We start from the raw sequence: 13,205 nt of genomic DNA, 5'->3' as shown, positions 1-13,205 counted from the left end.
CCATACTTTACTCACTTTTCACTTGCTATATTTCACCTTCATAGCTTAGACTACCATACCTCAATGTCATAATTCATTCTGCCGCACCTTACAGTCCAATCATACCTCATCCTGCCCCAGTTCATAGTCATGTCTTATACTATCGCACCTTACATTGGCACACTTCATATTGTCACACTGTTCTCTGTCATATCTTAGTCACACGTCTAATTGCCACACCTCACAGTGCCACTCCTCATACTCTCACACTCCACACTGCCGTATTTCATCCAGCCATACGAAATAGCCTCTGTCATACTGCTACACAACACTGACGTACCACTTAACTTTATCTTGCAGTACCACATATTATACTGTTGAACCACCTGCTGTCACACCTCACATTGCCACACCTCAGTCACATCCCCTGCTGCTACACTTCACACTGCCACAATTCACATTCATATTTCATAGTGCTAAACTTCACACTGGCACATCCGAATTGCTTCACATATTGCAACACCAAACAATACCACATCTCATACTCACACCACACACTGCTACAGATCATGCTACCACACATCACACTACCACACCCCACCAAACCTCACACACACTCCTCACAGTCTCATCCATAACATTAGAACACTACCTCACCTGATGCTAAAACACCATCCTTTTCCTGCATCACCAAGCCTTTTTCAGTGTCGGGAGAAAAAATGTAAGAGTTGGGTAAGGTCATGGTTGGTGGTATCGGTGGCAAGAACGTGGAGCATCTCATGTAACTACACCCTTGGTCCAGCCTGTCCACACTTCATCCTTCACCGACATCTGCTCTTTTGTGTCCCAGCCCCTATCACATTTTTTCCTTCACCCCTTCCGCATCTCTCTCTCTCTCTCTCTCTCTCTCTCTCTCTCTCTCTTTCTGTTTCAAAAGAAAAAAAGAAACAAAAGCACTCGGGGACCAAATGCTAATCGCCTGCCATTATCCACCTCTATAAATCTCAGACACAGGTTCCAAGAAAATGGGAAAACTATATTCTTTATTAATGTGGATAAGTTATTATCGTGCAGAATTATTTAACACTTCCATTCAGTCATGATTCAGGCCAACGACTTGACGTACGGTAACATTTTTTGCCTCATTCTCTCTCTCTCTCTCTTTCTGTTTCAAAAGAAAAAAAGAAACAAAAGCACTCGGGGACCAAATGCTAATCGCCTGCCAATGTGTGCTGTTGGATAAGGTACAAATTATTTACAAATCAAGAGTTGAAGAAAATTTGCGAAACTCTTCGGAATTCAGTCACGGCGTTTCGCACAAAGCCAGTGCTTATTATAATATAAATAAATAAATAAATAAATAAATATATATATATATATATATATATATATATATATATATATATATATATATATATATATATATATATATATATGGCGGCTGGCATTGGTCGTCTCTGATCAAATCCTTACCAAAAGTAATAATTTTCTGCACATCCATATAGATGCTGTTTCCTGAAGGTTTGGTGTATTCGTCCACAACTTTTCGAAATATGTTGGAAACACACACACACACACACACACACACACACACACACACACACACACACACACACACACACACACACACACTATATTGCCTTGCCGTGCTAAAGGCGGGCGATAACACACTTAACTACCTCACACCCACTCTCGCCACACACAAATCTACTCAGTCTTATCTATGAACTTTTTTATTTCCCATTCTAGGTTTGCCCTGAAATATTTATAAAAAAAAAGTCGAAGAAAGACCAAAACAGCGTAACAGTTAAAAAGTTAAGAGTTTATTGTTCCATTTATTTATCCATTTCCATCAATCTAACCTCCATCATTCTCTTCCCGTAACAGCGGTTCTCTCCTCGGTGGACAGCAAAGTACGAGTGGAACCGCGAGAGAACCACTTAAAGGTGCCTCTCAACCTTCCCCAGCCCTCACCCACACCTGACCTGGGCCCCCACATAGCTGAGGACACGCCCAGGAAGGTGGTCGCAGCTGTGGGTTCGTCTGCTATCCTTCGCTGCAAGACAAGGAGCTTGGGGTCCAAGTCGGTGAGTATAGAGAAGAGGGTTTTGGAGAGATGGAAGGCATAATGAAGCTGGTGCTAAGAAGGGGATTGAGCATGAAAGGGTAGGTGTTTGAGTGTGAAAGGAAGGGTGGGTGTTAGTGTGTGAATAAGTAAGGGTGAGTGTTAAGAGTGTGTGAGTATGGAAGGGTAGATGTTAGAGTCTGTGAATAAGGAGTGGTGGGTATAAGAAAAGTGTGAGTACCCTCCTTTGCCGTAAGACCAGGAGTTTCGAGTTGAAGTCGGTGAGTAAAGCCAGTAATATTTTTGGAAAGGTGGAAGGCCAGATGATGTTGGCTAAGTGAGGGACTAAGTAAGGTAGTTTGAGTGTCAGAATGTGGATAAGGAAAGGTAGGTATAAAAATGTGTGAGCAGACCAAGAGTTTGGGTCTAAGTCAATGAGTAGGATTTTTTCTGGTAATTTTGTACTTAAAGGTAAACACAGGGACGCAGTTATGCATTCTTTTGGTTCCTGTCATCAGTACCAGCAACTTTTCCCAAACCACTACATTTGGAAATTTGTGGTAACGGAAACGAGGGCATTGAAAAATATACACGAAATACATACACTGGCATCATGTGTGAGAGTAGATGTTTACTCAGCTCTTCGCTTGCCCGACGAACTCAAACTGGCTCCAACCCCCTAAGGTACGGTAAGTGACTTTTCAAGGTTAGGCTTAGTGGCCGTCTGAATTATTAATGTCATGGAAGCAGGGTCTGAGAAGATGTTGCCCTCCTAGTTAGGAACCCATTTTTTTCACGTTTTTTCATGTGATTTCATGGATATTAGAAATGATGCATTTTCACAAGAAATGAGTGTAAAAATTAAATTAACCACATTAAATAAATAAGAAACAAGTTTCATTTATCCACAAAATCTGTGTTTGCCTGAAAGACAAAATTTACCTTTTTCTTTAATATAAACATCCTTGATCCTTATCAGTTCAGTTAATGTATTTTTTAAGACCCGCCACGCCTTTCACTGCAGCTGACGAAATTATTCTTCTACCCTCACAATAGCCATTACTATTCCTACCAAGTCAGCTGATGGCACTTTTTCTGTGAGCAGAGAATTGGCAACAAGGACGGGAGGAAATGGGAGTGGAAAATAAAAGCACGTCTGGGGAGTTAGGTTTCAAATAGCCTCCGACATGCATGAATATACCAAAGACAATATTAAGAATGATTCTAATACGTTCATTACAAGAAACATAGAACCTTCCCTGAGGCGAGGTTAAACTCCATTTTTTATAAATGGGACTAAATGTTCAAATTGTTGGAATATATATATATATATATATATATATATATATATATATATATATATATATATATATATATATATATATATATATATATATATAATTGTGTGTGTGTGTGTGTGTGTGTGTGTGTGTGTGTGTGTAATTATCATCATCAGCCATTTCAAGTACACTGATTGACTTATGGTTGTGAGTCCTGGAAACTGGACAAATCAACTGAAAACAAATTAGTCTGTTCTCAAAGTGCAATAGAAAGGTTGGTGTTGAGAGTATTTTTGAGAGACAGGAAGAAATCAACTTGGGTGAAAGAACAGACTAAAGTGAGACATTAGAGACGTTATAAAAGAACAGAAATGGAGGAGGGCAGGTCATGTAGCAAGAATATGGAATAACCGATAGAGCAAGAGGCTGACTGACTGGATTCCAGGAGATTGCATGAGCTACAGAAAAAAGCCAGACAAAGGTGCAGAGATGAACTAGAGACTTTGGAGGCAAAACCGGGCAGAGGCTGGCTCAGTCGAGGAGTTTGTGGAGAAGGTTGGGGGAGACTTTTGTTCTAAATGGGATTATAGATTTTTTATATACCTTGTTTCATACATTTTGGTAAGCCATTTTTCAGGATGTCTCCATGTTTACCGAAAACTGTCCATCCAACTGTAATGCGTCTTTATATTTCGATTTTCATGGTTTTTGTTAGCTTTAGTACTTTGCCCAAAATAACTGTACTCCTCAACTTCTTCAAGAATTTCTTCATTTATCTTGATGACGCTTTTCGGTGCATTTGGATTAAACATTAGTTTTACTCCAGTTCATCTATAGCCCTGCTTTGAGAATTCACTGTTTAGGTCAAATAACATTTCTTGTTGTGTCTCTGCTGTCCGAGAGTAGGACACTGTCTAGCTTTGTGAAAATACTTTCGAGGCTCGCTGCAAATAGTTTTGGTGAAATTGTATCCCCTTGAAACGCGCCTTTCTCGGTATTAATTTTTGTTTTCGAGCAGTTTTACAGTGTTCTCGTTTACACCTTGTTCCACGACAAATTTGTGATTGGTATGTGCTCCATTGAGTTAAAAGCCTTTTTGTTATTGGCAAAGCCTAAGGACAGTGATTTATTATATTCTGTAGTTTCTCAGTTACCTGATTCATTGCGTGTAGATGATCAGTAGCCGGATACCTGCTTCGGAGTTGTAACTGCTCACGAGGCTGGTTTTCTTCCAAATTTATTGTTATTCTTTTCATAAGGACTTAATAACTGATAATAAGCTAATAGGTCGATAGTTACATAAATAACTGATAATAAGCAAATTGGTCGATAGTTTTATTATAAATAAGTGATAATAAGCTAGTATTTCGGTAGTTACTAAGCTCTTTTGAGCTTCCTTTCTTGTAAAGCCAAATAACTACTGCATTACACCAGGTTTTGGGAATTTTCTTCTTGATACATTGGGTAAATAAGTGGGAGAGCTGCTTCTGAACTTATACTCCTGCAACTGACAGTAAAATTATAATACTGTGTGAAAAGGCATTGTCTGTGTGTGTGTCTCCATATCTGACCTACTTGGATTTCGATGTGCCTTACATGAAAAGATTCAGAACGATGAATTGACAACGATGGTGTAAAGTATAATTGTGTGCAGGCAGTTGCGTGTGAGCCATGTGCACGTTTGTGCTCAGTTTTTCGCCAGAATTGGGAACCCCGCTACTGGTCATACCACTGAGTGGAATGAACTGAAATTTCGCATGGGCATGCCCAGTATGTCAGAGCAGGTCCATGTCAAATGTGGTGTATGCAAACATACATGATACCTATATTTAAGAGTTAAAATCGAGGTGAAACCTGGGTGTCTTTAGCAGGAGCAAGTGCTCAGTGGCCCTGTTTACTACATCTTATCCTGGGGAATTTCCTCATTTCATACTGTTAAGAGAAAAAGTTTACTTCATCTGTTGTTACCTCTGGTATTTCTCTCGTGTCCTTAGTTAGCTATTGGTATTATTGTCTTTGATGCATATAGTTCTTTGTAAAATTCTTCAGCTCTATTCGCTATCTTCATTCAGCACTTAATGGCTTCATTACTTCCCTCTTTCAGTAATATAATTTGTTGAAAACCTAGTGAAATTTTGCTTCAGACTTGTTTTAAACTTTCTCCTTTTTTGATGGTTTCTTTGATCTGATCCATACTCCTCTTTCGTTTGTCATCTTTCTGTCTCTTGTTGATAAGCTTATTTATTTCTGCCCTTTCTATTTCATCTTTTTGTTCTTACATTCATCTCCTTTCTTCTTTTCATGAGCTTGAGGGTCATTTTCGAACACTTGTTGGCGTTAGTTACGTTAAGTCTCCTTAAAGCCTCAGTTGACTCCTTTAACACTTTTGTTAGCCTATCATTCAAGTCATCAGTGTCACACTCAGCATAACTTAGAGCAATTTCTTATTTCTAACTGTAGGGCAGCTTTGTTTTTGCTTACTTTTATTGAGTATATATTTTTATTATCAATCAGTTTTTTTTCTTTCACTTCTGAAATTGAATCTGGCAGTGCAACCCATCATTCTACTGTAAATTTATGTATATATTTACTTTATTGATAACTGTGACTTTGGTGATCGCTTTGCTCTTATCTGTTATAATGAAGTTGAAATTATTCTTTGTTTCTCCACTTGGGCTTCTCCAGGTCCATTTTCTTCCTGTTCTTTTGTGGAAGAAGGTTTTCATTATGTTCAGGATATACATACATTTCAGCAAAATTCACCACCATTTCAACACTGTCATACCTCTCTCTTACTCCAAATTTTCCCATACATGGTTCTTAACTTTTTGATTTGCCAACTTTTGCATTGAAATCTCCCATAAGTATAGTATCGTATATCTGTTTTTTCCACTTCCATAAATTGCAAGATATCATTGCAGAATGTTTCTATTTCTTCATCTGTGCTTTGAAAAGTGGGTGTATATATTTCTTTCAGAGTGTATCTTTTGCATAACCTAATTATAAACCATGCTGTTGTGTCAGACATACCTCTGAATTTAGCTATGTTCTTTGCAAGATTTCTGTTAATTATAAATCTTGCACCACTGACTCTTTCACTCTGCCTTCCTCTGTTGTGAAATAGATGGTTGCTGTCTTGGGGCTGAAGTATTTTTTTTTTTTCCTTTCTGTGGATCTCACTCAAACGAATAATGGTCAACTAATGTTTTCTAATTTATCCTTTAAGGTATCAAGTTTGTAATCTTCTGCAAGTCATTTTACGTTGTACAAGTAGATTTTCATGGATTTCAGTTTGTTTCATGTTCCAGTCTCTGATTTGCAGGGACGGTGCCTACCCACTTTAGGTGGCACATTGCCCGTAAGCACAGGAGACAATGTGGTTGGGTCTTTAGTAGACGTTGATCCAACAGGAACACCCATTACATCATTACCAGTAGAATTCATATTTGGCTGGGGGACTGTGGCAGATAATCTCACCTCCCTGCCACATAGTTATTGGTGAAATGTTATGTTTGTGCCACGTTATTCAGTATATTTGGTGGAGTCTTATAGATCTAAACAGGGTCCCATGGAACGTGCCGTCAAGGACAGTATCTCGTATATATGTGAAGTCTGTGTGTGTGTGTGTGTGTGTGTGTGTGTGTGTGTGTGTGTGTGTGTAGGAAGCTGGGGAGGAAATGTATTGTAGGCAGATGAATGATTTAGGTAAATAAATGAGGATATGGAAGCAATTTATGAGAGAGAGAGAGAGAGAGAGAGAGAGAGAGAGAGAGAGAGAGAGAGAGAAAGTTATTATTTTCACTAGCCTGTCGGAAACACACGTTATTAATATTGGAAGATGATAATGTTTAAGACAATACCGTACCTTCAAAAGTATAAGAGCGAAATGCATAAATACATGACCATCGGTGTAAACATTATTATAATTAAAAACATTACTTGGTGTTCATTACTTGGTATTCCTTTATTCTGTTGCTATAAAACTTCTCCCAGACATTAAATCTCTAAAATTGCTATTTCTTGTTGCCCTTCGGAAAACATTTCTCAGGAAGATGGGAAACGCGAGGGAGAGACTAATTGATACGAGTATAAGATCTTGACTGAAGTGATTTTTTTTTCTTTTTTGCATTTTCTTGCTACCTCTGGACGATTTTATTTTAGATTAAGAGAGAACTGTTTGGCGGGCGGTAAGATGTTTTTGTCACTGACCCCTGCATTACGTGTCTCCCTTTAAGATGAATAAAATCATCTGGAAGCCACAAAAATAATCCCAGGCAGAGATTGCCGTCATTTTGAAGCAGACACTCTCTTCATTGCGATGACTTTTTATCGTAATTAATTCTTATTGATATACCACGGACGATTCTATTAACAGGAAGCCCCTCTCGAATTGAGAGGGCTAATGAAGGCTATATCCTACCCCTGCAGTTTGAAAAGTCTGTCCTAAACTAAACAAAATGGAGTAGTCAGAGAGTGCAACACCAGCACCCACCAGTTCTTCTAAACTAAGGGACGAACGCATGACTTTGTCCAGTGACCTTGCTTTCTTATCAACTGCTTCAAGAATAAATTACTTCATTCTTGCTTGAGCCACAACCAAAACATCAGCTTTGGTTAATATTCGATCAGAACTGTTCAGGCTTACCTTGCCATTTGGCCTTGACCTTTGACCTATCCCTCTGGCCATGAACTTTGATTTTCAAAATCGAATCTATTTTTTCTTGCCTTGCCCTGATCCGTTCCAAGAAAATTAGGCTTAATCGAGTAAAAACTGTTTGAGCTGATCTAACCATGTGGCCTTTACCTATGATCTTTTGTTCCCAAACCCATAACTCAACCCCTTATCTGATTCTCAGCCATCCACTGAGTTTTGTACTAAATTGTGTTTGTTATTTTGTTCACACAAATGCTCACGAGATAAACTTTGACCAAATCCTGGAACCTTGACCGTTGCCTTATTGTTCTCAGATAAAATCCCCTCGCTTTTGCCTTACACGTAACCTTTCCTCCAAGTTTCGTCTAAATCGGATAAAATTGCATATGGTGACCTGGCCAGGTCAAATTTTGACCTAGACCTGTGATCTTCACCTCTGACTTATTGTTCTAATATCGGGAGGACAACTCTTGGGAATACCCCCAACCCTTCGGCAAGGTTTACTTAAAGTAAGGTGAAAACTGTCTGATATATTCTTTTAACACACACACACACACACACACACACACACACACACACACACACACACACACACACACACACACACACACACACACAACCTCGAGTAAAACATTATCCTGCTCTCGCTTATTGGCCGCGAGTGTATTATATTTGTCAGAGTATATATAAGAAATAACCTCCTCCTCGGGCTAGGAATTAACCTTTTATTTCATCCTTTCCAGTGAATCGTGGCTTGTGAGAACTTCATTCCCAGTGACGCCACACAATTACATTTTGCCATGGGAATTCACTTGATGTACTCGAACAGCCCCCCCCCAAAAAAAAAAAAAAAAAAAATGATAAAGCATCTCGTAAGCACTGTCTGGTATTGTCACATTCATGAAATTTATTCCAGTTAACATCAGAAGATATTATTCAGCTATCAAAAACCTACTGATCAAAATGGTGATTGATTAAATAGCATTACTGGGTTCGTTATTGCTACATTGGTGGTAATTAATGTAGTTGTGCATGTGGCATTATGATGGCAACAGGTGACACTGATGAGTCCACAGGGTAGTAAATATTATATATTTCAGTGAACACTGGCTTTCCCTATCAGTACTTTGCTGCTTACATCTATCTATATTTCTGTTTCTCTTATTTATCTACTATTTGTTTGTAAATGATTATATATATTTACAACTCTGGCGGGAGGCGAACCTGTGCTCACCAGCTGATATATATATATATATATATATATATATATATATATATATATATATATATATATATATACTGTATATATATATATATATATATATATATATATATATATATATATATATATATATATATATATATATATATATATATATATAATGAGAGAGAGAGTAGAAGAGGGTGGCGTTAAGTGGTCAAGTCTTAGAGTGTACAGTGGGAGTGACGGCCATGCATTAAGCACAAAGGCTCACATCTCCCAGAGATGACTGCAGGTTTTTCAGGTATTCATATAATACCAGATGCATCCATCGATACTCGGACTATATCAGCCTGGCCTGGGATTCCTTTGCTCAGAAAGGAGCTTGTAACACCAGCTTGGCTGTTATTGTCTGCGTGCATATATGAACTTATTTGCATAATAGCAAAAGCCTCATTCCTTCTGAATTGTTCTTCACATGAGGAATGAGCCAGGGGTATAGGTCATAAAAAACTGCATCTGTCTCTGTAAAATACCTGAGCCTCAGTGCATATTACGTCTTGCTTCCGCATTGCAGGAATCTCGTAAATTATGGAGCTTTGTGCCGTCCACCCAACCAGGGGTAATTTATCGGAAATTGGCCTTGAGTGCTTGATTATAATCTGGGTTACGCAGTGCCGGTAGCGGGTTATATTCGGGTTCTAAAGCGGTGGTTGTGGGTTATATCTGGGTTATGTAATGATGCTTGTCGCTTTTATCCATTGTAGGTTGAAAGTGCATTATGGCTGAATTATAAAGCAGTGGTAGCACATTATGTATGGTTTATTGAATTGGTTTTGGGGTTATATAGCAGTTAGCTATGTGTACGTCAACCATGCTGTTGCGAAGACTTGATTGTACACACACACACACACACACACACACACACACACACACACACACACACACACACACACACACACACACACACACACACACACACACACACACACCGCTCGCTGGTGCAGTGGTAACGTTCCCGCTTGCCAACTGGTGGACGGGAGTTCGCGCCTCGCTCAGGTTGCGAAAAGTTTCACTGACGAAGTGGGTGGTTACTGTCCCCCTTGAGCAAGGGGACGGGTGTGTGCGTGTGTGAAGGTCACAGCCTTGCCCTTAGATCGGACTATATGAGCTCTCAGCTCCCTTCCGGGAGGGTAAAAGCTGACGATCACGACCATCAAGTGATCCTGACCGACCCGGTGAATTACACACACACACACACACACACACACACACACACACACACACTGGGAATCAGAATGTGATGGCTTTTATTAAATAAATGAACGCCACCAAGCATCGGATATTGCTTTAATGTAAAAAAAAATATATATAAAAAAAATATATAAATGGGTGTCCTCGCAGATGTAGCTTTTTGGTATTATGAATCTTGAGGTTTCACAAAATCCCGGGATGAACGTAAACTTTGGAGTGCTCAGAGAGGAATGGAAAAAATCACGTTAAATGTCACATGAAGAGATAAAATGAGAACTGCCTGGAAAAGTGGTGCAGACTGAAATAGCCAATATAATGGCCACGGCTGTAAGCAGAAATGGATGCGGGATAGCGGGCAGGTCACGTAAAACAAGTAATGGACGGACAACCAGGATTAATGAGTGGTGACCCAGAGATGGAGTGAGATGAGATAAACAGAAATCAAGATGGAAAGATGAGATTCGGGGAGTTCCTGGGATTTGATGGGACAGAGTAAGAACTGTTAGGTTACAGTGGAGAATGACGGAAGAGCCATTGGCCTGCACTGGACTGTCTGATGATGAATCCGATGATGATGATGATTTCCAACTAAGTTTCACAGACGGATACATAAAAGTGCAGGTAGACATCAAGGAAAGGCGGCAAACAAACACATACTGTACATACGGTTACAGAAGTGTAGTGAAGTTATTAAAGAGAGTCGGCTACATTTAACCGTAGATTTATGAAACAAAAATTACATGAATGCAGTGAATTATTATTGAAATAACATAAACAGTGGTGACTGCCATTTGCAACTGCTCTACTGTATACCGTAAAGGCAAAAATGTAATGCTACATAGGGGCACTGCAGTTATTATTATAAAGAGCGTTTCCAGCCACTGTAAGGAAGAAAATAAAGGAGACATTAGAACACGAAAAACATGAGAGCAAGGCTATGATTTTCCGACACTTCATACAAACATATTAAAATACATAAAGGAGTTACAGTCGTGATTAATTCCAGACAGTAGATGGAATGCTCAAAGTGGCATCGGAGTAAGACATTAGAGTTTTGTTACCATTATTTCCCGACAGTTTATTTAAGCAAATTCAGAAAGTTACATGTGCAACTGAGCTAATATAGGGAATGGTAGGTACGAGTTCTAGTCAGTACATGGCATAACAATAAAGGAAGCATTAAAAACAAGGTGTTCAGAGTGTTACGGTGGTGTGACCATTATTTTAATGCAAATTAAAAAGATACAAGAGGTCACAGAAAGGAAAGTGAGGATATTAAAGTGAGTGGTGACAGTATATTCCAGCCAGTGTTGGGAGAAAGGGAGGAAGCATTAGAAGTGAAGAGGCATCCGAGTGTTATTTTCAGACAAATTTATGCAAATTAATATAAAAGACTTTGTGTCAAGGAAGGTGGAGATATGTGAAAAGTGGTTTCAAAGTTCTAGCCAACATACAGTAAAATAATGAAACCAATAAAACAAGAGAAACATTAAGAGTGTTGTATATATATATTACTGTGTTTCCAGGTAGTTTACTCAGATAATTACATATCGTCACAAAAAGGCAGTGGATTATTACAGAGTCTGCCAGATTTAAGTTTTAGCCAATTAATGTAAGCCAATAAATACTTAATCCTTAGAGACTGAAAACACTCCTACGCTGAATAAAAGTGCTTTGTGGTTGGATTAACTGATGAAGATTTTTCAGATTCTGAATAAGATATATATTGTTTCTGACGCTTCGAGGTCATACATCCTACTGAGCTGAATAGAAGCCCTTTGGCGGTAGTTGTACTATTGTCGAGGCTTAGGGGGAGGGAAGCCACTCTTATAGGCTGGAAATAAATCGTCCTGATGTGACAAAAATTAAAGAGCGGCGACTAAAAATTCTAGTCGATTTAAAAGAACACCACACACCCACTTAGTACGTGTGTAAACAAAGAGGCTCTCGCATCCCACGTCAGGCACCATAGGGCTTAGGGTATAAATCCTGTAGGCGCAGGCAGGTGAAATGGGAGGGACATTCGTAGCAGCTTGGGGTAAAGGGAAGGGTAGATGTGGGAGGGAAGGAGAGAGGTGAAGAGGAAGGGGAGGGAGCTGTATTAAGACGAGAGTAGGAGAGAATGATGAGGTGTGAAGAAAGGGGAAGGAGAATGCGGGAGAGGAGGAAGGAAATGTGGGGAGGAATGGGTCAGGGGAAAGGAGAAGGGGGATGGAGTTACAGGAGGGGAGGGGGGAGACATAAAGGCGAAAGAAGAGTGGGAGTGATGAAGAATAAAGAAGGGGAAGAAGGTCTTGGAGGAGTCAGGATGAGAGAGAGAGGGATGGGGCGAGGAGGAGGGAGTCAAGAAAAGGGAGAAGGGGGAAAGGGACGGGATGGGAAAGGGAAGAGGTATTGAAAGTAGAGGCAGGAAAGGGAGATGAAGGAAATGAAAACTAGGGGATATGGGGTGATGGAGGAAAAAGGGTGAGTAAGATAGGGGAGAGGGGCTGGGGGAGGTGGGGAGCTAAGGAGGGGAAGAATGATGGGAATAGGCAGATGAGGAGGCAGGGGAAAAAGTAAATGGGAAGGGGAGGGAAGGATTAGGTAGTGATGGAGAGATGATGAGGTTGGAACACACTAGGGATGGAGTTAACATTAACGTGAGAGAGAGGGGAGGACAAGAGGAAGGGAGGGGAGAGGGCGAGGGGACGTATCACTGAAAGGGGAGGAGATAATGGATGGCGGGAGAGGGAGATGGGAGGAAAGAGAGGTAGCCGATCAAAGCTGGAG

At 39.8% G+C, this 13,205-nt stretch overlaps 1 protein-coding gene across 1 annotated transcript in view; it reads left to right on the top strand.

Moving 5' to 3' along the window:
- LOC145400524 (zwei Ig domain protein zig-8-like) overlaps positions 1-13,205 on the top strand; it is a 126,341-nt gene that overhangs the window by 13,698 nt on the left and 99,438 nt on the right. The window contains exon 2 of the mRNA XM_080273046.1: positions 1,867-2,066. Within this exon, the coding sequence (XP_080129172.1) occupies positions 1,867-2,066 (200 nt within the window). The remainder of the gene's footprint in view (positions 1-1,866; positions 2,067-13,205) is intronic.

Source organism: Coenobita brevimanus, chromosome 52, assembly GCF_032717465.1.
Source record: "Coenobita brevimanus isolate Jiangsu-jjx chromosome 52, ASM3271746v2, whole genome shotgun sequence".
NCBI lineage: Eukaryota > Metazoa > Arthropoda > Malacostraca > Decapoda > Coenobitidae > Coenobita > Coenobita brevimanus.
This window is presented reverse-complemented; position numbering and strand designations above follow the sequence as displayed.